Source organism: Fomitiporia mediterranea (assembly GCF_000271605.1).
Source record: "Fomitiporia mediterranea MF3/22 unplaced genomic scaffold FOMMEscaffold_7, whole genome shotgun sequence".
Classification (NCBI taxonomy): domain Eukaryota; kingdom Fungi; phylum Basidiomycota; class Agaricomycetes; order Hymenochaetales; family Hymenochaetaceae; genus Fomitiporia; species Fomitiporia mediterranea.
This window is the reverse complement of record NW_006760392.1, coordinates 2661151-2688836: the sequence shown is the minus strand read 5'-3', so window position 1 is coordinate 2688836 and position 27686 is coordinate 2661151. Positions and strand designations below refer to the sequence as shown.

Below are 27686 nucleotides of genomic sequence, written 5' to 3'. Positions count from 1 at the left end.
GGGAACAGGACCTACACGCTTATTTTGTTATGAAAGTTGGAAAGATGTCTGTTGCATTGAATCTTGGAAATGCGTTTTAGTTTGGTAAATATTGTAGGGCCTATAATGACTGACTCTATACACCATAGCTCTATTCTTCAAAAGTTTATTTTACACAACTTGACAATCCGAGCAGGACAAAGCTAGATTGCATTTAAATGCCACTATCAATATGCGATGCAAAGTATGGACAAGTACGACCAAGAGAGTATGCTAGAAGAAAGAAAGAGCCTGAGTGAAAGAAAGAGAAAGAAAGAAAAAATAGAATAGCACTGATACATTAAATATCTGTAATGAACGCGAACCACGAGTGCAATGATACGATACGATCTTGATACGATTACACAGCAAAACCGAGATAAAGAAAAGAGACGTGGAGGAACGAGAGAGTTTGAGTGGGCGTGAAGACGGAGAAAGAAAGGAACCGTGATTGAGATCATCAAGATCGTCAAGTGCGTCTAATTTAACTAAGTAAGAGAACTGCGAGACTATGAACCATTTACTTGACTGTGTCCGTCTACTGACAGACCGCCTTCTGTTGTTGTTGTTATTATTGTCGTCGTCGTCGAAACGGCTTCGCCATTTCGAAGTTTTGAAGTACCGTTTGGTCGTGGAGTGGTGGGTACTTTGAAATTCTGTTGATGCGGTTGAGCACTACGTGGTGCCGGGTTTTGTGAGCTAGATGGAACGAGTTTGGAGCTTGCTGAAGGTTGTGCACTCCTACTACGTCCCAAACCTGCTCCCGGAACACCCAGCTGCGGCCGCTCTTCTGGCACTGTAGTAACGGTAAGACCTCCTACGACAGGTGATTGTTGCGATTGTTGTGACGTAGCGCTATTGCCCACACCAGAGCCGTTCACATTCTGATTCTGATTACGCTCAACCATAGGCGAATACGGACGCGGAGTTGATGGTGCGAAGGACGATACATGCAGTAGCATGACGAAACTCTGCGTCGCGTTCGTCAGCTTCGCAATATCACCCCGCAGTTGCCCAGAAAGCCCATGGGCAGTGTAGTAGTCTTTCGCTAGTTTAGATAAGGTGATGACAGTCTAGAAATAGAGTATAAGAACTCAGATCACGGATAGTCAATGTGGCCATTGAAACAAATGAGCACATACTTTGATGAACACGTGTGCGTCCTCGCGGAGCGCCTTGCGGTCGGCATTCAAATGCCCCTCCTGAATGGCTCTTATGTTGTCACTAAGCCTACGCGTCACCGCTTGTGCCTTCATTAGGCTACTATGCACATCCACTGGCATGCCAGTCATTTCATTCGAAATCTCCTCGAGTATGGACCACACTGCTGGTGCTGCTTGAACAGCAGCCGCCATCGCTTCTATAGCTTCCTTATCAACCAGTGCGTTCGAGTTTACGGAAGCGTCTGTGACGCCCCTAGGCAGCCCCGACGATAGGAGCTGCGGTGTATTAGCAGCGGAATTTTGCGCCGAATTCTGTCGAGAGTGTAAATCGGGCGATGGTTGAGGAGGTATAGGACTATGATTCGGTAATGGAGGTATAGGACTTCCAGTTGAAGGCATGTTTCGTAACGAAGCGGTATGAGGACGAGGCGTTGGCGTACTTGACCCACTAGCAACTCCCCTAGCTGGAGGAGACAACTCGGTGTTAGAAGGTAGAGAACGTCCAATTTCCAAGTCCTCGACACTGAATGAGCCCGCATGTCGCCGACTCATTCGTGAACGACCCTCAGACTGAGTTGGTCGCTTCATAGGGATCGTCGACGATTGGTGCTGTAGATCTGGTTGTGCAGAATGCGTACGGGCGAGTCCAGCTGGGCGGGTGAATCCCGGAGGTTCTGGAGCTAGAGGAGGTTCTGGTTGTTCGGCTATTGGGGGTATCAATACCCGGCTTGGTGCCTGAGAAGCCAGCTGTGACTTGTGCGGAGGCGCTCTTGGCGGAGTCGGAGCCGGGGTGGTCATTCCTGTGTTCGAGAGTGGTGATGGTCGATCGTCACGTAATAACGGCTCGATCGAATCCAGTTGTGGGGCAATACCTTGCCATGAATTGGATATTTCTGCTGTCGCACCATATATCACCAAAAGCATTTGTCGAGAATATCGTACATCATCACGAGACGCAAGAACCTTCAACTGCATAGCCAGAACACCAACGGCCTTTCCAAACATTGCCACATTATCTCTGCAACTTTCAATGACACTCCGGCATACAGAAGGCGGTGGACACCCGCGTCTACTTCTCGCATCGAAGTTGTCGAGCGCGTTAATCAACTGCATCAAACACGAGCTCGCGGGATCCAGAACCTTCATCAGCACTGCAGCAAGTCGATCATCGATGCAGTGTACTGTATAATGTTGTAGACTTTGGTACACTTGTGTCACTGCAAAGAGGATGCTCCGAGCAGCATCAACAACGGTGAGGATGGCGGGTGGGGTTGTCCTCGAAATGGTTGAAGACGGCAGGGTGGAGAGCCGGCGGAAATATGAGTTGCGTTCGAAGTCCATTGATGGAGGTTTGCGTTCCGATATCGAGGGTAATGGTTCGTGTCGAGGCCCTCGTGGTGGTCTGGGTCGAGAGGTTGTTTCGAGGCCCGACGTCGAGCTCTCACCCATCGACGAAAATGTCTCATTCGGCACCTTTTTCAAAGCTTCGATTGAAGGTGTTCTGGTTCGAATCCTCGACGCGACTGGCCCTCGTCCCTTTGCTTGTCGTAGATCAGGGAGACTTTTTTGCACGGAAAGGCTACGAGTACGAGTCTCATTGCTAGATGCATATGACTTATTCCTGCCATGAGCATTGTGATTCGGACGTGCCGTGTCATCGTCGACGGAGGGTAGTGAGTCTTCGGGCGTCGGCAAATAAGATTCCGGAGAGGTTGATATCCCTTCTGCAATTGATGGGGAGATGTCTGCCGTGTCTATAGTCGATGGACTATGAGACTTGCTGCCTTTGACAGAGTCGTCGAAAGAAGTCGTCGAATAAATTGAACGCGTGGATTCGATGGACGCAGAGCGGGAATGTTCTGAGATCTCCGCAGCAGGTAAGTCCTCCGCCTGCGGCTCTGACGGGGGCGTAAGAACCCTTTCGTCGTCTGAGGTATTTTCCTTAATCCAAGATTTCAGTGATTCTACCCAACGATGCATCACGTCTCCGTCCTCTAGGTCTTCCTCAGGTTCCATCACTTCTTGTGGAGGCCATTCTATTGGATTATGATCAGCTTTGACCACAGTGAGATCCTTAAACTTCCAGAGGTACGAGGGTAATCTTCGGACTTTATTTCGACTTATGGACATGACCTGTGAACATGGGTCATCAGCATCACTCCGACAGATCAAGGAATTCATCATATCCGTACGCGAAGATTAACGAGCGTGCCTGGGTTAGTCGGCAAGCCCCTGATCTTGTTTCTGCTGAAGTCGAGGATCTCCAGCGATGGCATAGTGGTCAACTAGTCTGAGAGTCAGAATGGTTTGAATTTAGGGGTACTATCGGAAGACTTGCCACTTCGGGGAAAACGGAGAAGTTGTTGGATCGGAGGGTGAGGTATCGCAGACGCGTAAGGCGCGCAAAAGACATGGGCAAGGAGGATAGATAGTTTCCCACAAGTGCAATCCTTCACGAAGAGTCAGAAGACGCGCTATTCAGAACCGAAAACCTTAGCAAGTGGAATGAGCTTGAGCATACCTGAGTATTCGGCAATCGTCCAGCAGGTCGTCCCCCTTCCCGACCTGAGCAAGCTCCTCCGCACCAGATTCACCGACATCGACAAGGTTCTTGTTGCTGAGATCGAGCGTGCAGCCATCGTCATTTGAACGGGCGATAGCGTCAAGGATGTGGGCCTTCGTCAGGACATTACTGCTCGGCGGTGAGACGCGTCCAGAGAAATAAGCGTGCGGTGAGACTCTGCCCATTGCACGGTCACTGTCGCTGGCGGCTGCCATAAGCGAGCGTGTCGTGCGCGTCGTGCGCTACGACGGTGGGAGAGGGGAAGACGAGCCAGTCAGCTAGAGAAATGAGAAATAAAGAAGACCTGCTTCACCGAGGTTCCTCGCCGTTGTTGTGCCATTTCCATATTTGGCACAGGTAATTACGTAAAAATCAGTCCTAGTTTGGGACTTCCTTTTTAACCGCGACGTTGTTGCGACGTTGTTGCCTCCTGTCGAAGACGAGGACAAACGAAATGAAATCAACAGCTGGCTTCCCATTGATCTATGCAGCTACTCGGCTTCTGGACTGACCAATATATAAACAACGTAGTATCTTGTCATATTGGCGAAGCACAACTACTTTAACACCGCAGTCTGCTTGCGGGACGTTGTCGGAGGTCGGTGAATGCACTGCCCCATTGTCCAGCCGTCCTTTTCTCCGCTCCGCTCTCCAAAACGCTTCTTGGTACTGTTATGGAGATGACTTGCGAATGTCCGACCGTACCAGTGTTTGCTGACTATGTTGTCTCCACGTCTCATTCTCCAGCTGGAGTTATATCTTGGATTTGATCCGACGATTCAAACACTATTCTTTATTCCGAACGTTAGACCACATACAGTATCATGATAGGCCTATGTAGGGCTTCCAGCGCTAGCGCCTAATTTGCAACGTTTGTTGTTGGAATGCCCATTAGACACATTAACCCCGAGAAGACAGAAAAGTGATGCGTGCGCAGTGATCTTCTTTGCCCTTCTTCCCAACTTATTGATTGATAGCGTCTTGATGGGCAGGCGGATTGGCTTTTATGTAGTCTGAACGTGTCCAGTATCAATCACATGTACCTGATATAATGCACTGATCAAGGGCTTATGGACGGATCCCTGGCTAGGTAGATATCGCGTTTACACCCTCCAGCCTTTGCTGAATCCGTATCAGCACTTATGGGTCGAATGTCACCAAAAGATGCGAAAGCTCACCTTTAATTCAGTATAATAAAATAATTCCGCCATGGACGGAGTAAGGTCAATGTCTGAGGCTGTGTTGCATAATTATACCTGCTGTACCGAAGAAGTGTTCAATACCGATTAAACTGCTACCATTCACTTTCCTGCTCATATATCTCCCGTGTATGGCATACATGTACTTTATTGAGATAGATTGTGCATGAAGTAAATTCTTGGCCGAGACGGAAGCCGGGTACACACGAGTCACACGGTCGTGACTGTTGGAGATCATCGACACCATCTGTCGAGCACGCTCACCACGACCACACTCGCTCAGATATTTCGATAATTTAGTTACGACCGCCATCTCCTACGTCTCATTTATCATACTTGTTATCCACTACGGATCGTGCCTGACGCTCACTACGCGTCCATCGCAGTCACCACGTCGTCCGTCATGAAAGGTCTCAAAAAGACCCTGGTGAGCGTTTCCTTCGTGTTATCACTTTCTCGGCAGCTGATCGCACCTCTTGAAGTTACGGAAGGACTCCAGTGGGAGTAAGACCAAGACAGAAAAGACGCCATCCGGCGCGAGTAACGGCGTACCTCCACCTCCACCGCCCAATAACGCGAAACCGCAGTTGCCTCAGCTACCTGCAGCATCTTCTTCGCCATTAAATATTTCATTCGGTGGCAGTGGTAGTAGTAACGCTCACGCCAATACGGGTTCGTCCAATGCATCGTATAGCACGCGTTCCAGCGGACAAGTGGTAGCAGGCTCGGGATCGGGCCAAGCGCCTTCAACGCCAGACCGCCGATTTTCTCAGCCTGATCGAGCATCGCCTGCTCCACCGATTGTCGTCGTCAGCCCGGACGCGCATGCTGATGCTAATATTCGTGGTGGGTTCCAGGGAACGTCGCTCACTGGTGACGTGCCTCGCGCGGGTACGCTCAACCGTCTCCGCCAAACACCAAAAGATACTATTCCTATCATCGGGAAACCACCTCGCAAGCAGCGGAGCAGCCGCTTCGTGCCGTCAGAAAAAGTAGAAATCGAGCGGCTGCCGCCGTTTAGCGGTGGGTTTCACAGTCATTTGTCCGCGCGGGAAGTTACATTGATAGGTCTATGCAGAGACGCCGCCCCAGGAGAGGCCCGACCTCTTTATCAAGAAACTTATGCAGTGCAAAGTTATCTTCGATTTCAACGATGCGAGCGCTGAGCTCAAGGGCAAGCAAGTCAAAGCACAGACTCTCACCGAAATGCTAGAATATATTACGACTCAACGCAATGTCATTACTGAAAATGTATACCCCGAGGTCGTCAACATGGCAAGCAACTCTGTATTATCCTTCCTTTTATAGCTCTGACACGTCAAATAGTTTGCTACGAATCTCTTCCGTTCTATACCCCCTCAAACAAATCCGTCTGGCGACGCCTTCGATCCGGAAGAAGACGAGCCGGTTCTTGAGCTGGCTTGGCCGCATCTCCAAATTGTCTATGAATTCTTCCTGCGATTTGTCGAGTCTCCGGATTTCAACACCAACATAGCCAAGCGCTATATTGACCAGTCATTTGTGCTCAACCTTCTGGAGTTATTTGATTCCGAAGACCCGCGGGAACGAGACTTCCTTAAAACAACGCTCCACCGAATTTACGGCAAATTCCTGAACTTGCGTGCATTTATCAGGCGTTCAATTAACAATGTGTTCTTCCAATTCATTTACGAGACTGAACGGCACAACGGCATTGCAGAGCTGCTCGAAATTCTGGGGTCGATTATCAATGGCTTTGCACTTCCGCTAAAGGACGAGCACAAAATTTTCCTTACACGCTCACTAATCCCGTTACACAAGGTCAAGAGCTTATCACTGTATCATCCGCAGCTCGCGTACTGCGTTGTACAGTTCCTAGAAAAGGATGCAAGCCTTACGGAGGAAGTGCTTCTGGGACTACTTAAATTTTGGCCAAAGGTGAATTCGCCAAAGGAAGTCATGTTCCTCAATGAGGTCGAGGAGGTGCTCGATGTTATTGATCCAGCAGAATTTCCGAAAATATCCGTACCACTCTTCCAGCAGCTGGCACGATGTGTAAACAGCCAGCACTTCCAAGTTGCAGAACGGGCGCTTTATTACTGGAACAACGAATATATCGTCAACTTAATGACGGACAACATGGGAACCATTTTACCAATTATTTTCCCAGCACTGTATATCAACTCACGATCGCATTGGAATAGGTGCGCAAAAGTTCAGCAATTTCAATGAATACAAGTTGATGACAATTTAGGACCATCCATGGCATGGTGTACAATGCATTGAAAATGTTCATGGAGATCAATCCGGAGCTATTTGAAGAAGCTATGCAGCAATTCAAGCGCAACCGAGTCGCGTACGTCCTCTTCGCGACTGCTCCAAACGCTATGATTTCATCAAGGCTAACTTTATTTTCCAGTGATCGCCAAAAACGAGTGAAACTGTACGAGGACTGGCAAAAGATACGAGATATAGCAAGGAAGAATGCAGGTGGCAAGCTTCCTGATGGTTTCGACGACGCGTTCCCTCCACCCCCTCCTCCTGTTGTCGATGATATCGATATCGAGCACCTCTCAATGGATCTCAGCGCAGCCTCGCTCGATGCGGAAATCGCGCAAGAACTTGATGAAAGTGGAATTGAAAGAGTGCCCATGGCAGATCCAGGCCTTGAAGTACGTCTTTCTTCTGCACGTTGAGGATGTTCTTTGTTGCTATGTCGTTGCTTTATGTTGCGTTGTGTACTTTTGTAATTACGGTCTGCTGACCGTCTTCCTCGCTTCTCAGAGTACGTATGGTGAGGCAATGCAAGAGTTTTCAGCGAACACGGCAGTGAACCCCCAGAGTCCACATGTTAGAAGGAAGAGTGTGTTGCCTGGTGAGCCCGTTCATGTGCTCATGCTCGAGATCGCGTCGATAAAGACTGATAAGTGCTTTGATAGTTGACCCGTCCGTACTAAGAGACCTCCAAGCACACCGGAGTCTAGACGATACGCGTGGCTTTGTTCACGGACACGGAAGTGGTGAAAGCAACTAAGATAGCTGGATCGAGGGTGTTACTAGACTCTTCGGTATTTCTGCGCTATGATCACATACGTCAAACGACCCTTTTATACTCAAAGCCATTGAATTTCATGATGTTCTACCCAATCGCGGGTAGTGCGCTCCCCTTGTATCTTACTTCTCGGCCTGGAACACCGCATGCACACGGTTACATTTAATTTTCTCCACTCTTTCGATTCACGTTCGGCACCATTCTTTCATACCTTTTCCCCCTCTTATGTACCCTGGTCCATTTTTGTGTGTTCGTTTTCTTCCGGGGAGGGTTGAGACGGTACACTTATGCGCGGTGCACGTATGGAATCCGATACACTACATACCTATAGCTGCTTAGTATTGTGAATGTGAATCCGTATCTGTTTCTGGTGAATGGTTATTATTTTTTTTTCCTTTCTCTCCCTTTCTTTCCTTTGTTGTGTTTTTGTGCGTAAGATTACACTGCTGCTGTGCAAAGGAATGGTCGATACTGTTCCGTGATATTCTACGCTTTGCTTTGCAATGCTGTATTATTCGGGGTTGTTCTGCAAGTTTGTAGTCGTGGGAAATGCAGACTATAATGAGGAAACATGACGCATTAGGATGGAAGGTAAAGGAAGGAGCTGGAAGGTCACCGAAGGGTACAGAATATATGTGCGTATATAAACCCTTGCCACAAATCACCTCGCATCTCAGCTTTCAGTTGCACTCCATATCATCTCTGTATCTTTCTCTGCAACGTTGCCCCTTTTCTTCACCTAAAATCTTTAGGTTAGTATTTCCATTTAATTCAGCTTGCAAGAAGAAGGTTGGGATTAATGTTGCTTTCTTTCAGACGCCTAGAATGTCGTCTTCAAAAGCTATCGGTATTGATCTCGGAACGACTTACTCCTGTGTCGGTATTTGGCAACATGATCGTGTCGAGATTATTGCCAACGACCAGGGTAATCGGACAACGCCCTCCTATGTGTCGTTCTCTGACACAGAACGTCTCATCGGCGATGCCGCGAAGAACCAAATTGCCATGAACCCGACCAACACCGTCTTCGACGCCAAGCGTCTCATTGGGCGTCGATTCGAGGATGCTGAGGTCCAGGCCGATATGAAGCATTTCCCTTTCAAGGTGATCAACAAGGATGGTAAACCTATCGTCCAAGTCGAGTACCGCGGCGAGACTAAGACCTTCGTAAGTTCATGTTGATTGACTATATGCGTTTGAAGTTCACTTGCTCATACGTCATTCTCTAGACTCCGGAGGAAATCTCCTCTATGGTCCTTACAAAGATGAAGGAAACCGCTGAATCGTATCTCGGAACGACAGTGACGGAAGCCGTCATCACCGTCCCCGCATACTTCAACGACTCGCAACGTCAGGCAACCAAGGATGCCGGTGTCATCTCTGGTCTTCAAGTCCTCCGTATCATCAATGAGCCAACTGCAGCAGCTATTGCTTACGGTCTGGACAAGAAGGTCCAGGGCGAGCGGAATGTCCTTATCTTCGACCTTGGTGGAGGTACCTTCGATGTATCTCTCTTGACCATTGAGGAGGGTATCTTCGAAGTCAAGGCCACCGCCGGTGACACCCACTTGGGTGGTGAGGACTTTGACAACCGTCTCGTCAACCACTTCGTGCAAGAATTCAAGAGGAAGCACAAGAAGGGTATGTGCAACTTTATCAGATGTGTGTGAATCCGAAGACTGACAAGTGCCTCTATTTTAGATCTTTCCACAAATGCACGTGCACTCCGACGACTCCGAACGGCTTGCGAGCGTGCTAAACGCACTCTCTCGTCTGCCGCTCAGACGACCATTGAAATCGACTCGCTCTTCGAGGGTATTGACTTCTACACCTCGCTCACTCGTGCACGTTTCGAGGAATTGTGCAATGACCTCTTCCGTTCAACTCTCGAGCCCGTTGAGAAGGTGCTTCGTGACTCCAAGATTGACAAGTCAAACGTACACGAGATCGTCCTTGTTGGTGGTTCGACCCGTATTCCTCGGATCATCAAGCTCGTCTCCGACTTCTTCAATGGCAAGGAGCCCAACAAGTCAATCAACCCGGATGAGGCCGTTGCGTACGGAGCTGCCGTACAAGCTGCCATCCTCAAGGGTGACACTTCGGAGAAGACTCAGGACCTTTTGTTGCTCGACGTTGCACCGTTGTCGCTCGGTATCGAGACTGCTGGTGGTGTCATGACTGCACTCATCAAGCGTAACACGACCGTCCCGACGAAGAAGACCGAGGTCTTCTCGACGTACGCTGACAACCAGCCTGGTGTACTCATTCAAGTGTACGAGGGTGAGCGTGCACGTACAAAGGACAACAACCTACTTGGCAAGTTCGAGCTGTCTGGTATCCCGCCTGCACCACGTGGAGTTCCGCAAATCGAAGTCACATTCGACATTGACGCGAACGGTATTCTCAACGTCTCGGCGGCCGAGAAGACAACTGGTAAATCGAACCGCATCACGATCACGAACGACAAGGGTCGTCTATCTAAGGAGGAGATTGAGCGGATGCTCCAGGAGGCCGAGAAGTTCAAGGCTGAAGACGAGGCTGAGGCTGCTCGTATTAGTGCGAAGAACGGCCTTGAGTCATATGCCTACAACTTGCGCAACACTCTGTCCGACGACAACGTGAAGCCCAAGCTCGAGAAGCTGGACCAGGCGAACTTGAGCAAGCTGCAGACATCGATCAACGAGACAATCAGCTGGCTCGACGCGAACCAGCAGGCGACGAAGGATGAGTACGAGTCACGGCAGAAGGAGCTGCAAGAGGATGCCAACAAGGTCATGCGTGAGCTGTACGGGGACGCTGGAGGAGGAGGTGCGTTCCCTGGCGGTCCTGGCGGTGCCGGAGGCTTCCCTGGTGCTGGTGGTGCTGGTGGCTTCCCCGGTGGAGCACCTGGAGGCTTCCCAGGCGCAGGCGGTCCTGCTGGCGGGGCAGACGACGGCCCCAGTGTCGAGGAGGTTGACTAAATGTTGTCGTTCATGCTTTTGTCGTTGTTTATTTCCTGTCGTCACGCATTTTCACATAGCACTTTTCTTTTCAATTTTCGATTTACCCTGTGTTGTTAAACCAAAAATGTACTTTAGGGCAATATTGTCTTAGACGTGCTGTAATAAGATTATTCATGCATGCATCAGACCAACAATTTGCTTGGGAGTGAGACATGGATACGGAAATGGAATGTCGACGACAGCAGCAACAGGGGCCATTTGATCGAGAGCCAAGATTAGCAGTCAACCGAGCCGAGCCTATATGCTCTCTTCAATATAAACCATCACCATCCCCTCAACACCCAATATCTCTCCTCTTCCGCCTTCTCCCCTATCTTTTCACTCCGGTCAAATAGCTCAGATAACTCGACGCTAAATGGCTGGTTAGTTCACAGCGGTCGTGTGCCCTCTTTTTCGCGCTGTTCTTATCCCATTGTATTGTTTATAGCGATCTACGCGGTCTATACATCCCCGAACCATACACCAATACCCAACCATCTCCCGACACTCATAGTTACCCCTCATGGTGCGTTTTCACGTTTCACTAGTCATCGCTGTTTAGAAAGGCTGATCTTCCACTAACGCAGGCCAGCCATCTAACATCCTTTACTCCTACCTCCACACCAATTTCGTGCGTCCTATTCCAACACTTTGGTCTCTTCAGTCTCAACTTCGCAATCCACTGACTTAGCTGCTATCTCCAGAACTCGGAGAACTACCTCCTGACACCGTCCCCGCAAGGTGACCTATGCGTCGCAAAGCTCTTTCCGCCGCGGCGAGATCCACCCGGTGTGAAGGGCGCAGCATCCATGTCGGATCCTGGGCACGGCAGCAATGGTGCACCACGTGTCGTGCGCTGCGAAGCTTCGCGTAACCTCAAGTGGACGATAACCAACACAGGCGTCATCTCCCCTATCTACAAGCTCGCTCTCCCCGCACCGGACTCGGCGGACCTCCCCTTATTCCAGATCTCGAAACCGAATCCGAATGCAGGGTTTTGGAGTATGTTTTACTTTGCGTACGCGGGACATAATATCCCCCCGAAGCGCATTGAGTTTGGGAAGATTCAGAAGAATCCGCCTGGACCGAATGGTGGTGGCACGAGGATTACGATTACGGGAAAGACGCCTGAGGAGAAGGCGGTGTGGCAGACTTTGGGCGAAGGGAATGAGGATTGCGTAGAATGGGTTGTGTTATGCGCTGCGCTTAATCTTCTTGAGTGCGTTTATCCGTTTTTCATTAGTGATTAACCTTAAATATTGGTTGATTTAACGCTAATTTTTCAATTTATATCAGCGATGAAATTCTCAAAGCAGCAGAGAAGACAATGGCAGCAGGCCCTCCACCCCCCGTATCGCTTCGCGATCCGGGTCCAGTCCGACAAAACAGCTTACCAGGACAAGGCGGTCCTCCACCTCCCGGTCCCGGTCCAATACGCAGTCCGCAAGGTCCTCCACCACCACAAGGCCCAGGACGCGGTCCGCCTCCTCCAGGAATGCCTGGCGCACCAGGACCAAACGGGATGCCACCAATGCAAATGCGTGTGCCACCTCCGGGCCCTCCAGGCGGTGGGCCGATGAGTCCAGGACCGATGGGCGGGATGCCAATGGGTGGGCCGGGTCCTGGTCCTGGAGGTATGCCACCTCCGGGACCTGGAATGGGACGAGGTTACCCGCCGCCTGGAGGACCTGGTGGGTTCGGCTCACCTCCTCCAGGAGGACCGGGAGGTTCAGGGTTTATGAGTCCTGGCCCTGGAGGACCGGGAGGACCGGGAGGATTCCCTGGCGGTCCACCACCTCAACAACGCGGTCCGATGCAAGCTCCACCTCCCAGACGATTCTGATCGTTCTTTGTCGTTATTTGGTGGCACATATATATTTTCCTTACTTATACCTTTTACCCTCGCGGAGAAGTATGCGTAGAGATTGAGTTGCGTTTTCACTTTCCCTCGTCTCTTATTTTACTTCTTTGGTTGCCTTCCTTCAACCACCCACTAGCGACTTTTTGCTCTGTGCTTGTTCATATACCTTCACCTTCATTGAACGAGCAGGACTTGGTCATTCTGTAAATACAGTAAATACCTATCTGGGGCTCTGGGAGTTTTGTTGCACCTCACTGCTTAAATGTGCGTGTGCATAAGACTCAAGTATTATCTTCTTTTCCTTATTACTCCCTTCTTTTCTTCTCCCTCTCTTTCCTGTCTATTAACTTCTTAAGATCCATGTCTACTCTTTATCTATATCCTGATCGACTCTTTTACTCGTTTTTACTTTTTTGGTGTTTGTGAGTAGTAACTTTGAAGTTGTACGCACACTCTCGTCTCTTTCTGTGTTTGTTATCTTGCGTTTTCCATTATCTATTCCTTCTTTCATCTTTCTTGCCTTCTTTCCGGTCTAGTAAAATGGTGATTGTGTATGTACTGGGTTGGGTTGGGTTGGGTTGGGTTGTTGTGGGGATACATAAAGTAGTTCAGCGTAGCAAAAGGGGAATTTAACATTTGATACCTAGTTTTTCATTGTATTTGGGATCTAAATCTACTGAGACTCACCATCAGTTTCCAATGCTAAGTAGAAATGGCGTACTTTACAGGCACTCTTATAGAAAAGTATCAAACATTCTATAACTTTAGAGTTTTATACAAGAAAAAATGGTGCCCATAGCCTAATATCTTAAAACTCAATGCTTTTAGTAATGAGAAGGAAGAGACGAGTGTAAATTAGTACAATACTAGATTTTATAATATGTTTGCTTGATAGATAGTGTCGGAAGTTATAACAATATACAGCTAGTTAGGTTAGAAACAGTATATGCTTCCTCTAGATAGAGAGCGTAGAAGTCCGTTTTCCCACGGGCTGAATTACCCCTCTCTCGTTTTAAAATGCTTTATCATTTGTTCAAAATTCGAATTATTAGTTCTGCACTGCTTAAGCGGATTAATCTGACTCTGTGCTCCAATGGCCACCTGTACCTCTTCCTCGCGCGATACTCATTACAACTCATCATGGCCTCAACACAGACCAGTTCAAGTTCCGTGGTGAATAACGAAGATCGGTGAGTGAGCGAACCATCTCAGATGGAGGCAGACTCTAAACAGTGACTGACGATGCAGGTTTCTCTACTTAAAGGGTACACAAAGTCGTCATCGCTGTTAGGAACCCACTCTGACTGCCTTTACAGAGGTTGCGATCGATTTCACTCGTTCACGCCCGAATGGCAGACTTCAAATCAAGCTCAAGGATGAAAAGGGAACACGATACGAATCGAAGGTGTTCGGGGAGACGGAACCCCTACAGTGGGACTGTGAATTGTACGTGGTGTCGATCTATTCGTTGTTGATGGCACAAATTTATTTTTATCGTCAAGATACGTGAAATCGAGCACAGCTATGATGACGATCCAAAGCTCTGGTCGTACCCTGAGAAGGGACTTGACCGTCAGATTGCAATTAGACTTCAGCTCGTCTGATTTCCGCGAGAATGACACAGTAGAACGATCCAGTATTTATTTACTAGAAATATGTCATACAGATCGCTGACAGAATGTCCAGATATGAATCACGGAATTAAAGTCAAATTGACATTTGGACTCTCGGGAAAGGTGCACAATCATGAATTGTAGAGTGCGCGGACGCTTATGAGTTTGCCAGCAGAACATCAATGTTGCCTGACTGCTTGCCAACCGGGCCGTCTCCGCTCTCTCATCAAAAATTTCCATGCTAGAGAAAATGGACAAGGTTCTTGGTTTTCTCGACCTCATTGTAAAACTAGGGCTGGCTACATCTGAGGTATGTATAAAACAAGTCTTGGATTCTTATAGCTGTCCGATCGTTTCCTTATATTAGACAAACCCTTGTGCTAAGGCGGCGGTTTCAAACCTCGATATAGCTTTCAAGGTTCGAATTTACTTTGTTTTAGTTTGCGTTTGTTAATATTGTCCCAGAAATTCCAAGAGATCCCGACTTGTCATTACGAGCTCGTAAGCATCGTGAACGACATTGTTTTGCTATTACCCGTACTCGAGTCGTTGCATGAACGTATTGAGGACAGAGCAGTACAAGAAATCCTGACAAGCTTCATCGAGTTCGTTGACTGTTTATCTCGGGATCTGATACTCTTCCATGCCAAAAATCAGGCAGTAGGCAAGTACCTCGTCCAGTTAACACTGAGCTGACTACTCTGAAACAGACTTCCTGCTGCACAACTGGTACAAGTCTAAGCAGAACGAAGCCAGAGAATTTAATTCTCGACTGACGCGGCTGTCTTTAACGATGAATATTGGTATTACCAAGGACATTCGTAAGGCCTGACTCTGTCATCAATAAACCATTGCTCATTTCATATTATAGATTATCACCAGCTTTCGGAAGAAGAAGAAAGATGCTCCAACGATTTAAGCCTCCCGAGAACAGCTCGTTCGACCTGAAGCGCTGTTGCCTTCAGGGCACGAGAGTCGACGTATTGCGAAGTATTGATGAGTGGACACGTTCGACGAGCCCACGTGAACAGCTTTACTGGATTCATGGCGTTGCCGGGTGCGGGAAGAGCTCTGTTGCAGCATCTGTCGCATCTGAGTTGGATTCGCGAAAGGCTCTGTCCGGATCATTCTTCTGCAGCAGGGATATTCCGGAGCGCAGGAGTGCCGCCAGAGTTGTTCATGGTTTGCTGCATTTCCCAGCCAGAGCCAACCCACCTTTCAAGGATTTCATACTTCGGCTACTGAAAGATGATCCCGACTTCGCGGAGAAACCATTCTCGACCCAGATCAAAGTGTTGCTTTCGTATTCCTACAAAGGAAATCCGGATCGCACTCAATCTCAGCCTGTTATCCTCGTCTTTGACGCCTTGGATGAGTGTGTTCAGAATGAAGAAGTGGCTTCATTCGTTGCAGGGATAGTGAAGCTGCTACCTTCATTCAAAATCATCGTGATCAGCAGGCCTCTTCCGCAGATTCGAGAAAGATCAAGGCACTACGAGAGGCTGGTGTCATGCGACTTGTTTGCAGTGGATAGCTATGACGACATCCTACGCTTTATACGCGAAGAGTTCCGATCTAACAGGTGTCTACCCAGCGATTTCCCTTGATGATCATATTGAAGCACTTTCTCGGAAAGCTTCAGGGCATTTCATATGGATTGCTACTGTATTGAAGCATGTCAGCATTCTGCCCTGGGATAGGCGGGGAATGTTGCGGCAGATAATCGACTCATCTCGTGCTGTGTCTTCTTCCGAGGAAAAGCTTGACGCTGTGTATCAGCGAGTACTTGATGATGTCTGCGGGGATTTCGGTGCGCGCATGGATGCGATTAAGTTAATCATCGGATTTATATTTGCTGTCTCGAGGAATAGGTCACTGCCTGTAGAGGCGTTGCACGCTTTCATTCCTGCAAAGGTCACGCTGACGGAGTTACACGACATGCTGCAGGAGTTGGGCTCCGTAATAGCCATGTATACAGGTGTTATTAGGGCCTGTCATCCTTCGTTCCTTGACTTTGTGGGTAGTCGGGAAAGAGAGGGAGATTATTGGACAGAGACTTCGCTTTTGGATATGAAAATGGCGGAGAGGTGTCTTGATATCATGGCATCGGGACTCAAGTTCAACATTTGCAATCTGGAAAGTTCGCATCTCCCGAATGATGAAGTACATGATCTTGCAGAACGGATATGCAAACATATTCCCCACGAGTTACAATACAGATGCATGTACTGGCTGAATCACTTGTCAAGGTCCTATGCCGATGCGGCTTGTGAACGCCTGATGCAACAGAAATTGCTCAGCGTGTTTTGCGATACAGCATCACTGTATTGGCTGGAGGCATTGAGCCTTATGTCGCAGCTGAAGGCGGCTGTATCTATTCGTCGAGATCTTCCACGGTTGCCCAAGGTTTGTAGTCGTTCAGCTATCCAAATATTAAATATATGGGTCTAATGAATTCAAAGTACTCAGAAATGGACGAAGAGCTGCGCAAAGCAACGGAAGACTTGTACCGATTCGTGATGGCATATCACGAACCGATGGCGATCAGCGCACCACATATTTATATTTCAGCATTACTGTGGGCATCGTCCGAGTCCATCATTGCAAAGTCACATTATCAGAGATTCGCCAGTGGCCATTTGGTTTTGGAAGGACTCGGAAATTGTTGGCCTGTCACGTTGCGAACGTTATCAGTGGGCTCTTGGGTCAAGTCAGCCGCATATTCTCCAGATGGACGTTACATCGTCTCCGGGTCTTCTGACTATACCATCCGCATCTGGGATGCCAAGACAGGTGCTCCTATTGGCAAACCACTTCGAGGACATGAAGACCCAGTCAATTCAGTTGGATATTCCCAAGACGGACGTTGCGTCGCCTCCGGGTCTAATGATGGAACCGTTCGCATCTGGGATGCCGAAGCTGGCGCTCCCATCGGCGAACCGCTCCGAGGGCATGAAGGTTGGGTCAGTTCCGTTGGATACTCGCCAGACGGACATCGGATTGTTTCCGGGTATTGTGACAAGACCGTACGCATCTGGGAAGCTGGGACGGGTGTACCTGTCGGTGAGCCACTTCGAGGGCATAAATATTCGGTCTATTCCGTCGGATACTCCCCGGACGGACGTTACATTGTCTCTGGATCCGGAGACAACACCATTCGTATCTGGGATGCCGAATTAGGTATCCCTATCGGTGAGGCGCTTCGAGGACATGAATATTCTGTAAACTCTGTTAGTTATTCCCCAGACGGTCGTCACATCGTCTCTGGATCTGATGATAATACCGTCCGTATCTGGGATGCCGATTGCCATGTCCTTGCGAGAGAGTTACATGAATGTCAGGGTGGCTGGATTGGATTCTCACAAGATGGAAAGTGTGTGTCTGGTGTTTTCTGATGTGGATAGTACACTTCTGCGTACTACTCTCTTTATTCCGACTGATGGATGGATTCGAACCTCCTACGGTGGCCTTGTACTATGGATTCCTCTTGAATATCGGAACGGGGTTTGTGACATGAGCCTATATACCCTTCCACACAATGCACCTGGGCATCCTGTGAGGATTAATTGGCCAAGGCTACCACAAGGCACAGGATGGACGTCAGTGAAGATAGAAAAATAGCTTAGAATGGGGCAGGCGATTCCCTGTTTTCGATCATTCCCCATGTTATCGGTAGTGACTGCTTCCCTTCGGGGTATTCTTGTAGTAATAGGACATGTCCTATTTAATACTAGTGATGTAAATGCAACACTACATCAACTTGATTAAGTTCATAGCAAACTCGCAGTAGACAATAATACCAACGAAGAGTGCATCACCAAATCGAACACGAAAATGTATTGGAATTTACTGCTAAGACATATATTTTTTACATATTGTGGATCCTTATATTCGCTTATAAAGTCTACATGTAAATATATTGCCTTGTCAGACTCTGCACGTTTTGGTGATGGATCATGGAACTGGGTCAAGTCCCAACACGTGACCGTGTCATAATCCGAACGCGACTCTGGATTTTGAACATCAGCCTCAAGCTCTTTCAGTAGCCATGTTCTATGGAGGTCACTTGCTAGTTCTGTTATCTGTGCTGTTCTTCTTAGTTGGAGGATACGCCGTTCTCTTCAGCGCATTTCTTCCTCTTTCTGGCATAACGGTGAGCTTTGTTTGTTCACTCGTAGCTATTCATGATTGAGCATTCGTCGGGTGTTAGTTACTCGATACGTTGTCACAAGATACTCACTACAAGTACTTTGCCGTACTCATTGTTCCGATGGGTGTATACTTCGTCATCGCGAACTGGGTCGGATGGCAATACTATCGCAATTCGTGATATCGTTGCAAAGTTGGCTGAATATACTTTGGAGACGCTATGGAACTACCTCCCGTTTGCTTCGTGCACATGGCGTACAAACAAGACATTCCTTTTGTCGAATTTGTATTCGTAGAGCATGCACACTCTCGGATCGCTTGTAGAGCCCGTATGTGAATACTAGCTTTTCCCCCCGCAAAGTAACGCTGATTCTAGAACTTATCACGTCGTGATATTATTATAAAGCTTCAAAGCGACGGACATCGTCCAGTGCGACCATTGTGCGCATCGTCTTACAGATCCCGACATAATCAGAGTCGATCTCTACTATCTTCATCGACGATATTGTTGATGTTCGAATTACCACCGCCATATCTTGCTTGTGATGGAATGAATTGGAAATGGAGTCAACAATTGGTAGTAGACATCGTTGAATTGAATCAATAACGAATAATTTCGCATCTCGTGAACTTGATATCGGATTTGGATCAAACGAATCTGTCAGGTGTTCGCATCTTCGTGCGGACCACAATGAGGTCTGTTACGTGTCGACTTTGATCATCATAACTGGCGTTAAAAAGAAAGCTGATCGAGCACTTCCATTCCCGTGTTGCACATGCAGAATAAACTGGCTGCATAGCCTCACGGGTACTTTGCATGCAACACGGCCTATCCTCAAGAATCGAGTCAAAGTACGTCGCTTATCTCGTGTAGCTACCGATGTCGGACAGCCGAATTTACAATACATTGGACCGTTCTACATAATGCTATGCCAGACACGACTACTTGGGAGTAACTGTGAGACGAAGCTCCGCTTCTGCATCTCTAATCCACATGGATGGTATCATCTTCGCCCGTTGTTAGCTGAGCCTGAGGTCCAGCCTCAGTTCCGTCGCGTTCTTCGGATTCCTGGCGCTTTTCCTCAGCAAGTCTCGCCTGGTGTCTCGCCTGCCTTTCCTCGAACTTCTCTCGGTTCTCCTGACGCTTCTTACCTTCCTCACGACGCTTTTCGAAATGTTCATCGAGGTGTTTCTTCATGGTTGGCAGATCCTTTGCTTCAAATCGGCATTCTATTCCGCTATATCTGTGGTAGCAATCATATACTCTCCTGTCCTCGGTTGCTTGTTCACAAGCTTGACGACCTCGTTTGGAAAACTTCAAGTGCCTTTTGCGCAGATCTCTCAAATTCTGCAAGAAGAGACATCAAAGCCATTGTCAGCACCGTTGTCAAAAACAAGGAGAAGGGAACCTTAGTTTACATCTTTATACCGTTCATCAACTATCTCAAACCAAGACAGGACTTCGTCCAGAGGCAAAAACTCGCCGTGATTGGGGTGGAAAGAGAAAAAGTGCCTTGGTGTTTTCATCGCTTTCCCAGTCAAGTCATCCGTCATTACGTGCAAATGCAAATATCTGTACGGGGTCAAACTTCGCACTTGATATCAACGTATTGTCCGGAATTACCTAAAAGATGGCGCGACCTTGAATCCAATCCAGACCTCTGGCTTGTACTTGAAATTGAACATCATCTCTTCTTCAATCTGACCCTTTACAATTTCAGCATCCTCGCGCATCTCTCGTAGTAACGCTTCGGCTTCGCTCTTGCTCACTTCCGGCGAGGTCAGGAGAGTGAGAATGTCTTTCAGATTGCCTGGGACTCGAGGTGGTGCACCGACTCGAGGGAACAAGAGGAAATGAATTTTGGACTTTGGATACTGCTCGAAGACCGTGATTGTTCGCGATGTGTGGCAGAAATAATGACTCGGTGGAAGAACAGTCTCGGGACTTTTCAAAGATGCAAACTTTGCGAGCATCATTGAGTCGAAACCCGGGTCTCTTGAGGAGGACATGGCTTCTAGTCTGCAGACCGTCCAAGCACTAAGGGAGGAGAGGGGACCGAAAGGTGGAGAAACTAAGGTACTTATTCTCCGTCATGACGCTTTAAAAGACAATCCTTGTCGCTTGTGGATGCTTATTTACGCTAACCGAGGAATTGAGTTCAAGATTAGGACTTCAGCCCTCCGTGTCGCGATGTGACAAAATGCACGTGATTGTGACGATGGCAATATCTCGAAGACGCGTTGACCGTATTTCATTAAATCAGAGAGAAAATACAAGCACCCTTTATGGTGCACAAACCGATACAGCCAGAGATACACCTCATGCAAGCTTCAGTCTCTTGCGCGGCGCATCATAGTCTCTATCTTCAACTTCCTGTGCCACTTCACCTGCTGAGTCAGGGGACACAGCCTTCTGGGCCATTTCTGTCTCCTGTTTCAGATCGTGATCTTTCGACCCTTTTGTTTTTTCTTCCGTCCGTCTTTCATTGCACCCCCGTTTTCCATTTGCTTCCGTCGCTTTTCCTTTCTCCGCTATCTTATCAAAGTGCTGTTTCAGGTGTTCTTTAAGCGTTGGGATGTTCCGCAATTCCTTTGCACAGTGAAAGCATTCTAGTGGCTCCTTCAACTTCTTTTCATAGGATGACTCCTCCAGCTTCGTCATCTTATACGCCTCATTAGCCTTAGTCTTCGGTTGGGCCAAACTCACTAACGTACCGATTTTATGTATGACTCCGCATTGCCTTTGTCGAACCAAGACAGTACGTCATCGAGGTGTAGGAAGAAGCCTAACTTGGGATGAAACGAGTTATAATGTTTCTTTGTTTTCAGAGCGCGTGCACAAAGGTCCTCAGAAAATATGTGCAAGTGAACGTGGCTAGATAAACCCGTGGTGGGACATAGGGAGAGAAACAATGGACCGAGCACGACGATTGATGGGCTATCAGCTATACGTACGCAACCGAATCAAAAGGGAATACATACTCCATTGATTGTACTGCATGAAAGCCCATGTACAACTTCCAGACAAAGCCATAGCGGCTTCGCATTTCCTCTACAATCATTTCGCACACTGTCTCAGCATCTCCTTTTAGGCGCTGCATCAAGATCCGTGCATCTTCAACGCTTGCTTGATTAGAGTTAAAGAACTTCTTCAGACTGATCAGGTTTGCTGCACTCCATGGACCCGTCTTGTCCTTCACGCGCGGGAGGACGAGGAAATGAAACGTTGCTTTTGGATATGCGTCAAATATTGTTATAGTATGTTCCGTATGTGTGAAGTAGACACTTGGCGGAAGCTTCTCTGGTTCTTCTAGCTGTGCATATTTTCGTAGAATGCCTTTGTCGAACGACATGATTGATGGAGAAGCAAACTCGCTACACATGCACAGTTGCATTTATAGTTGCAATAAATCACGTGACTTGAATGTAGCTGAAAGCAACGACCGCTCGAATTCATACAGACGATTGCCTATAACCTCCAATTACCATTCCGCTCATTAACTTCAATACATCAATGCAGGAGACTTATATCGAGAGGTGGGTGAAGAATCCCGTGTGCCAAGGCTATCCGAACATTTTGATAAGTACAAGTTTGAAAATTACTCTTATAAATGATAATTACTGGATTAATATTGGCTGTAGCAACTAATTCTGCTTTGCTTCTTTTTTTATTCCTGCTATCAAGACCCTTTGTCTGTCTTTCCGTATCACATGTCTCGTACATGTACATGTGCAAACAAAGTGGAGAATACAAGTTGGGACTCAATGGGATTCGAATGGCCCTCCGATTATCCAAATCTAGCATTTCTAGTCGCGTGACTTTGGTGCTGCATAGTTCTGACCTCAGGTCCGGCAAATGCAGTCTTTCATGATATCACGCACGAGAACACAATCTTCGCTGTGTAAACCATGGAGAACGACCAGGTAGATTTTGAACATGTTGACCGGTCTTCGTATTTGTCGCTAATGTTTTTAATAGGGTGTGCTTGTCGACCTTTACGTTCCGCGCAAATGCGCGGCAACTAGTACGTCTCATTCCCTACACTAATGTCCCGACCCTCTGGCTGACGGTATTCGTTCAAAGACCGCCTAATCACTTCAAAAGACCACGCTTCGGTCCAAATCTCTATTGTCGACGTCGATGCGGATGGCAAGGCACTTCCAACTACTACCACATTTGCACTGTGTGGCAAAGTTCGAGCGAGCGCTGAGAGTGATGACTCCATAAACCGATTGGCCACTCAGGCGGGATGTGCGTCACCATCCAATATCTATCTAATCACTGAACTAAATGATTCCTTAAAGTACTTCGCGGGGTCTGGTCATACCAGAAGTAATGAGCTATTCTCTAGATTTGCTCCGTTGTATTTTCTATCTACATTTGCGACTATGCGAGCTTTCGACCAGTGTCCACAATTCAGATGGCAAGAAATGCACACCATGTTCCCGGACCTGCACGAATCAACCACTTTCTATGGAAGTCTAAAATTCTCTCCATTTTAAGGTTCTACAATACTACATCATCAATTTTTCAAGACTACGTTCATCAAAGGTTCAGCAAGGCGCTCAGAGCTTCAAGGTGCGAGATCGAATACCCGGAAAACAGCCAGAACGTCGATTGAACGTGACGAATTAGTAAACGAATTTGGGACAACCGTGACGTTGGCAAGTTATTCAAGGAATCTTTGACTGGAATTGAGTTAGGTAATGACGGTGTTTCAGTGGAGATTCCAAGGAGCCTACATGCAGTACACTAATGATACACTGCAGTTAAGGCACTGCATGGAATACTCATATCACCGACAGAAATTCACGAAACGTCCGACCATGCGTGGGAACTTTTGAATTACTCGTAAACTCGATGACGCCAACCGACATTCTTTACTAAGATTTGTAAGTTTTCTTCCTGTGAAGGTCAATGTAATGTATGTTCTCTGGCCTTAGTCTCGCTGGGATTGGCTGGTTTATATAGCCGAAACGACCAAGAGCGACGTATCTGCAGAGTACTGGAGTCCAACGCCTTGTGGATGCAGCACTTACTAACAAGCCAAGAATAGAACATCTGTCGTTCAAGGATCTCCAGCGATAATTCGCAATAAAAGTCAAACAGACTGCCGTCAAATTCGGGAGGTGACTGGACGTGAGCAAGACTTCTCAACCAAAAACTATCGGATAATCTCTCCTCCAAAGAGAAAAGAACGGTTTACCGTCTCATTACCGAGACTGACCACTTGACTGTAAAATCATTTTTTTCTGCCTCTGAAAGGTATGCGAGTAGCAGCAATAGTGGACTGTTGGCCCCGTGGCGACTTGATAACAATCCGAAGCATACCGCTCCCACTGATACTGATCCGTATTCATTCCGCATTCGGGTGCAGATTCTTATAAAAGCGAATCCATTTCCCAGCGCGGGACGGCCGATGCACATGTACGTACCACTGTTATTAAATTTGTAGGTAGTTAGAAATGAGAGCCCTACTTATGCCACTTTTCTTAGTTTGCTACTTCTACAGCTCGCGGGTAGCACTTACTTACAAAACGTGTCTGAGTCGGCGTATTTGGGCGCGCTTTTGCTTACCGATCATCCAAATCCTCAAACCTTAATTGACAGCCTGTTTTGCTAGGTTCTACAAAAGTATAAAAGCAACGCGTAAAATGCATCGCTAAACTAACTACTACTTTCTGTCGGCCTGGATAACGCAGTAAATATGTCTTTTCCGACTTCCGCGCGTTCTCTCGTACTTCAGAAGTATGTTGACTCCGACGCAGATCTCGCGTCCACTATTTCTTCGCACTTCACTGTGAAGGATGTTCCGCTTCCAAACCCCCTCCCAGACGACTCGCTGCTTGTGCAAACGCTGTATTTATCTAACGATCCTGCTCAGAGACTTTGGATGCACAAACCTAATGAGCAGTCTGGAGCACGTACTGATATGGTATCGATAAAGCTTGGTGATCCGTTCCAGGCATTTTCCTTGTCTCGTGTCATCCAGGTTGGCGGGAACAGTGGGTCCATCAAGGTTGGAGATATCGTCGAATGTCGGTCAACTTGGGCAGACTATTCTGTTGTGAAGAAAGATGCCGTGTCCGTCAAAAAGTACGTGTCTCTGATGCGATTACCGGTTCGCATTGAATAACGCTCCACGTCCCTCAAATAGGGAAGTTCCTGGAGTCAGTCTAAGCTCATTTCTTGGAACCCTCGGAATATCCGGAGCAACAGCATACATGGCTTTGCAGAACTTATTAAAGCCCAAACCAGGCGATACGCTCGTTGTAAGTGGTGCTGCAGGGTAAGTCATGACAACATACAAAAAGTGGTCCAACGATATCAATATAAATCTTATCTTCGCGTCCGATAGGGCTGTCGGGAACGTAGCCGTTCAATACGCCAAGAAAGTTCTGGGAGTAAAGCGTGTTGTCGCCATCGCAGGTTCTGACGAGAAATGCCAGTGGCTGAAGAGCATAGGAGCCGACGAAGCAATCAATTATAAAAGGCCGACGTTTGTTGAAGACCTCATTAAGGCAACACCGGATAGGGTTGACTCGTAAGTAGCTCAACAATCGATGAAGCCCATCAAAGATAGCTAAGCACCTCTAGATCCTTCGATAATGTTGGCGGTAACATTCTCGATGAGGTATTGACTCGCATGAACCCTAAAGGAATAATCGCAGCAGTCGGCGCGATATCTAGTAAGTGATTCAACGTTATCGCTCATGTATGGTTACTTTCATTAACCGACACGTCGCAGCTTACAACGATCTGGACCATCCGATGACCATCAAAAACTACGTGAAGGTCGTTACAGATCGGGTGACGATTTCAGGCTATTCGGTGATAGATTACTGGGATCGAATGCCTGAGGCAATTGAGGCTTTGACCAGTGCAGTCGTCTCCGGCAAACTGATCACAGATGGCGCAGAGACAGTTGTGGATATTCACGACCGACTTGAGGAGATCCCTCGTGTCTGGGCGGGTCTGTTCTCAGGAGCCAACACCGGCAAGTTGATTACAAAATTAGCAGATTAGAGAAGGTCGGAACAAATAGAAGTGTCATCGACAGGTTAAGAAGACTGGATATCTAGTGTTGAAGTACGTTAGGCAATAGTCAGATTTGAGTACTCAAATGTTTCTCTGCCTTGAATCCCTGCTAGGTGGCAATGCACAATACAGCTGCCTGTATCGTAGTGTTGAGCATCTCAATACGTCGTCTAGCTACCTTGTATGATGAATGATGCCAAGATTAACAGACTTTGTGCATTCGGTGCTGTTTGACATGTCTCAGATGCACAAGTGGATGTGTTTAGCTTGGCAAGACTTGGCCTGCCTCACCTGGTTTATGACTCGTTCAAGCTACAACAGAAGCGATAAATACATGGACTGACAGATGAGCCTCGGCTACACAAGGACAAGCTGTGATGTCTCTTCCAACATCTGCTCGGGCTCTCGTACTCAAGAAATACGTCGACTACGATGAAGATCTTGCATTCACCATCTCCTCACATTTCGCTCTGAAGACCATACCTATTCCGAACCCGCTCCCAAACGACTCGCTGCTTGTAAAGACGTTGCTTTTGTCCAACGACCCCGGTCAACGGATTTGGATGCAAGAACTTGGCGAGCTGTCTGCGTCCCGTCCGGAAATGGCTACGGTCAGGCTTGGTGAACCGTTTCACACATGTTCTCTGTCTCGTGTAATCCAGGTTGGTGGGAACTCCGGTCCCATCAAGGTCGGTGATATTGTCGAAAGTCGTGCATATTGGGCGGATTTTTGCGTTGTGAAGAAAGACGCTGTCCAAGTCAAGAAGTAAGTATACTTTTCATAATTAAGTACACGCACTTAGCGATTTATAACTCTTTCACTAGAGAAATACCTGGATTCCCTTTGTCTTCTTTACTTGGCAGTCTGGGAATATCCGGTGCAACAGCATATGTTGCATTACATTTCGTATTAAAACCGAAACCAACTGACACACTCGTTGTAAGTGGTGCTGCAGGGTGAGCTGTCGTTTTAGATTGCGAAGAGTTATGGAGAACAAGACTTAACTTCTATCTATCAGTGCCGTCGGAAATGTTGCTGTTCAGTATGCCAAAGAAGTTATGGGTATAAAGCGTGTTGTCGGTATCGCAGGTTCCGAAGAGAAATGCAAATGGCTAAAGAGCATCGGGACGGACGAAGCAGTCAATTACAAGAGCACAACGTTCAATGAGGACTTCGCTAAGGCAACACCAGACAAGGTTGATTCGTAAGTAAATTTCACCAGACTAAGATTGGCAGAGGGTGCCGATCGCAGCAGATTCTTCGATAACGTCGGAGGGACGATTCTCGACGAGGTATTGGGACGTATGAATCCCAAGGGGAAAATCGCAGCTGTTGGTGTGACATCTGGTATGTTGGCATTTCCACAGTGTTTTCCCGAATCCTTTGACACTGGACATAACTCGAAGTGTACAACAGCATGGATCATCCGATAATCCTCAAAAACTACGTGAAGGCTGTTGCGGACAGTGTGACAATTTATGGTTACAACCTTGAGGAATATCTGGACCACATCCCTGAGGCGATAGATGCTCTGGCTGATGCGGCCGACTCTGGGAAGTTAATAATAGACAGTGCAGAAACTGTTGTGGATATTCATGATCATCTGGAGGAGATACCTCGTATCTGGGTAGGTATGTTCACCGGAGCTAACAAAGGAAAGGTGATTACGAAGTTGGCGGATTAGAGAAGAGCGGGAGAAGTTGAATATTAGAAACGTTATTGACAGATTGAGAAGACCACTTATTTAATGACCAGAGTTGTTGGCGACCAGGCGAATGTCTAACGCGTTTTTGTCCATTGCAGTATCCTTCTAGCCCTAAATGCAATATACAACGCGTTAAATGCATTGTTAAAATGCTTTGAACAAGATCCAGGTTGTGAGAGCCTTTCAAATCTGTGGAAACATACCTTGTAGTTGACCGTCAATTCATTGAGTTTCCTGTTCTGTACTTACTGTAAAATGAATTGTGCCTGCCGAGCTTGACAGACATTTTATGTAATTGTTCGGTGATTGTCCCAATGCCGCCAGACGTGTCTCGGGTACGAATATGGGCGGGACCTCTAACCA

At 47.6% G+C, this 27686-nt stretch overlaps 13 protein-coding genes across 13 annotated transcripts; 10 read left to right on the top strand and 3 right to left on the bottom strand.

Moving 5' to 3' along the window:
* Positions 1-296: 296 nt before the first annotated feature.
* FOMMEDRAFT_168845 (uncharacterized protein) lies at positions 297-4090 on the bottom strand (the record flags this gene model as incomplete). Its single annotated transcript, XM_007267729.1, has 6 exons — positions 297-1091; positions 1161-3314; positions 3374-3466; positions 3520-3631; positions 3703-3986; positions 4058-4090. The coding sequence occupies 6 exons, from the start codon at positions 4088-4090 to the stop codon at positions 528-530; spliced, it is 3240 nt and encodes a 1079-aa protein (XP_007267791.1). The 3' UTR covers positions 297-527.
* A 1027-nt stretch (positions 4091-5117) lies between these two features.
* Positions 5118-8358, top strand: FOMMEDRAFT_141432 (protein phosphatase 2A regulatory B subunit). The gene is made up of 8 exons (XM_007267728.1): positions 5118-5370; positions 5426-5966; positions 6022-6218; positions 6270-7126; positions 7177-7278; positions 7342-7594; positions 7707-7797; positions 7862-8358. Exons 1-8 carry the CDS (start codon positions 5347-5349, stop codon positions 7954-7956), a joined length of 2160 nt encoding a protein of 719 aa, XP_007267790.1. The 5' UTR covers positions 5118-5346; the 3' UTR covers positions 7957-8358.
* A 292-nt stretch (positions 8359-8650) lies between these two features.
* On the top strand, positions 8651-11108 carry FOMMEDRAFT_124771 (heat shock protein HSS1). The gene is made up of 4 exons (XM_007267727.1): positions 8651-8726; positions 8791-9141; positions 9204-9615; positions 9676-11108. Exons 2-4 carry the CDS (start codon positions 8800-8802, stop codon positions 10932-10934), a joined length of 2013 nt encoding a protein of 670 aa, XP_007267789.1. The 5' UTR covers positions 8651-8726; positions 8791-8799; the 3' UTR covers positions 10935-11108.
* A 223-nt stretch (positions 11109-11331) lies between these two features.
* FOMMEDRAFT_147360 (uncharacterized protein) lies at positions 11332-13455 on the top strand (the record flags this gene model as incomplete). The annotated part of the gene is made up of 5 exons (XM_007267726.1): positions 11332-11338; positions 11404-11481; positions 11543-11586; positions 11660-12174; positions 12252-13455. 5 exons carry the CDS (start codon positions 11332-11334, stop codon positions 12796-12798), a joined length of 1191 nt encoding a protein of 396 aa, XP_007267788.1. The 3' UTR covers positions 12799-13455.
* Positions 13456-13956: 501 nt separating this feature from the next.
* FOMMEDRAFT_157584 (uncharacterized protein) lies at positions 13957-14420 on the top strand (the record flags this gene model as incomplete). The annotated part of the gene is made up of 4 exons (XM_007267725.1): positions 13957-14006; positions 14065-14081; positions 14133-14262; positions 14339-14420. The coding sequence occupies 4 exons, from the start codon at positions 13957-13959 to the stop codon at positions 14418-14420; spliced, it is 279 nt and encodes a 92-aa protein (XP_007267787.1).
* A 965-nt stretch (positions 14421-15385) lies between these two features.
* On the top strand, positions 15386-15910 carry FOMMEDRAFT_54396 (uncharacterized protein; the record flags this gene model as incomplete). Its single annotated transcript, XM_007267724.1, has 1 exon — positions 15386-15910. A coding segment is annotated over one exon (525 nt), but the record flags the coding sequence as incomplete, so codon positions are not given.
* Positions 15911-16460: 550 nt separating this feature from the next.
* On the top strand, positions 16461-17731 carry FOMMEDRAFT_124769 (WD40 repeat-like protein; the record flags this gene model as incomplete). The annotated part of the gene is made up of 2 exons (XM_007267723.1): positions 16461-16835; positions 16892-17731. Coding segments are annotated over exons 1-2 (1176 nt in total), but the record flags the coding sequence as incomplete, so codon positions are not given.
* A 746-nt stretch (positions 17732-18477) lies between these two features.
* On the top strand, positions 18478-18759 carry FOMMEDRAFT_86715 (uncharacterized protein; the record flags this gene model as incomplete). Its single annotated transcript, XM_007267722.1, has 2 exons — positions 18478-18582; positions 18640-18759. 2 exons carry the CDS (start codon positions 18478-18480, stop codon positions 18757-18759), a joined length of 225 nt encoding a protein of 74 aa, XP_007267784.1.
* An 804-nt stretch (positions 18760-19563) lies between these two features.
* On the bottom strand, positions 19564-20588 carry FOMMEDRAFT_157581 (uncharacterized protein; the record flags this gene model as incomplete). The annotated part of the gene is made up of 3 exons (XM_007267721.1): positions 19564-19926; positions 19998-20151; positions 20203-20588. The coding sequence occupies 3 exons, from the start codon at positions 20586-20588 to the stop codon at positions 19564-19566; spliced, it is 903 nt and encodes a 300-aa protein (XP_007267783.1).
* A 251-nt stretch (positions 20589-20839) lies between these two features.
* On the bottom strand, positions 20840-21931 carry FOMMEDRAFT_109677 (uncharacterized protein; the record flags this gene model as incomplete). Its single annotated transcript, XM_007267720.1, has 3 exons — positions 20840-21240; positions 21294-21453; positions 21561-21931. The coding sequence occupies 3 exons, from the start codon at positions 21929-21931 to the stop codon at positions 20899-20901; spliced, it is 873 nt and encodes a 290-aa protein (XP_007267782.1). The 3' UTR covers positions 20840-20898.
* Positions 21932-22471: 540 nt separating this feature from the next.
* Positions 22472-22996, top strand: FOMMEDRAFT_109671 (40S ribosomal protein S21). The gene is made up of 4 exons (XM_007267719.1): positions 22472-22502; positions 22558-22603; positions 22663-22830; positions 22884-22996. Exons 1-4 carry the CDS (start codon positions 22488-22490, stop codon positions 22913-22915), a joined length of 261 nt encoding a protein of 86 aa, XP_007267781.1. The 5' UTR covers positions 22472-22487; the 3' UTR covers positions 22916-22996.
* A 1286-nt stretch (positions 22997-24282) lies between these two features.
* On the top strand, positions 24283-25673 carry FOMMEDRAFT_147356 (NAD-binding protein). Its single transcript, XM_007267718.1, has 5 exons — positions 24283-24675; positions 24737-24868; positions 24938-25123; positions 25177-25268; positions 25328-25673. Exons 1-5 carry the CDS (start codon positions 24287-24289, stop codon positions 25603-25605), a joined length of 1077 nt encoding a protein of 358 aa, XP_007267780.1. The 5' UTR covers positions 24283-24286; the 3' UTR covers positions 25606-25673.
* Positions 25674-25994: 321 nt separating this feature from the next.
* On the top strand, positions 25995-27425 carry FOMMEDRAFT_147355 (NAD-binding protein; the record flags this gene model as incomplete). The annotated part of the gene is made up of 5 exons (XM_007267717.1): positions 25995-26245; positions 26443-26574; positions 26637-26822; positions 26874-26965; positions 27025-27425. 5 exons carry the CDS (start codon positions 25995-25997, stop codon positions 27300-27302), a joined length of 939 nt encoding a protein of 312 aa, XP_007267779.1. The 3' UTR covers positions 27303-27425.
* Positions 27426-27686: the final 261 nt, after the last annotated feature.

Bases quoted from the DNA above. Each gene is read 5' to 3' on its own strand.
- FOMMEDRAFT_141432 (XM_007267728.1), top strand. From the start codon at position 5,347: ATGAAAGGTCTCAAAAAGACCCTG. The intron at 6,219-6,269 runs GCAAGCAACTCT...CACGTCAAATAG, and splicing joins ACCCCGAGGTCGTCAACATG to TTTGCTACGAATCTCTTCCG. The intron at 7,798-7,861 runs GTGAGCCCGTTC...GTGCTTTGATAG, and splicing joins AAGGAAGAGTGTGTTGCCTG to TTGACCCGTCCGTACTAAGA.
- FOMMEDRAFT_124771 (XM_007267727.1), top strand. From the start codon at position 8,800: ATGTCGTCTTCAAAAGCTATCGGTATTGATCTCGGAACGACTTACTCC. The intron at 9,142-9,203 runs GTAAGTTCATGT...GTCATTCTCTAG, and splicing joins GCGGCGAGACTAAGACCTTC to ACTCCGGAGGAAATCTCCTC. The intron at 9,616-9,675 runs GTATGTGCAACT...CCTCTATTTTAG, and splicing joins CAAGAGGAAGCACAAGAAGG to ATCTTTCCACAAATGCACGT.
- FOMMEDRAFT_109671 (XM_007267719.1), top strand. The intron at 22,604-22,662 runs GTACGTCTCATT...ATTCGTTCAAAG, and splicing joins GCGCAAATGCGCGGCAACTA to ACCGCCTAATCACTTCAAAA. The intron at 22,831-22,883 runs GTGCGTCACCAT...GATTCCTTAAAG, and splicing joins ATTGGCCACTCAGGCGGGAT to TACTTCGCGGGGTCTGGTCA.
- FOMMEDRAFT_147356 (XM_007267718.1), top strand. From the start codon at position 24,287: ATGTCTTTTCCGACTTCCGCGCGTTCTCTCGTACTTCAGAAGTATGTT. The intron at 24,869-24,937 runs GTAAGTCATGAC...CGCGTCCGATAG, and splicing joins GTTGTAAGTGGTGCTGCAGG to GGCTGTCGGGAACGTAGCCG. The intron at 25,124-25,176 runs GTAAGTAGCTCA...AAGCACCTCTAG, and splicing joins ACACCGGATAGGGTTGACTC to ATCCTTCGATAATGTTGGCG.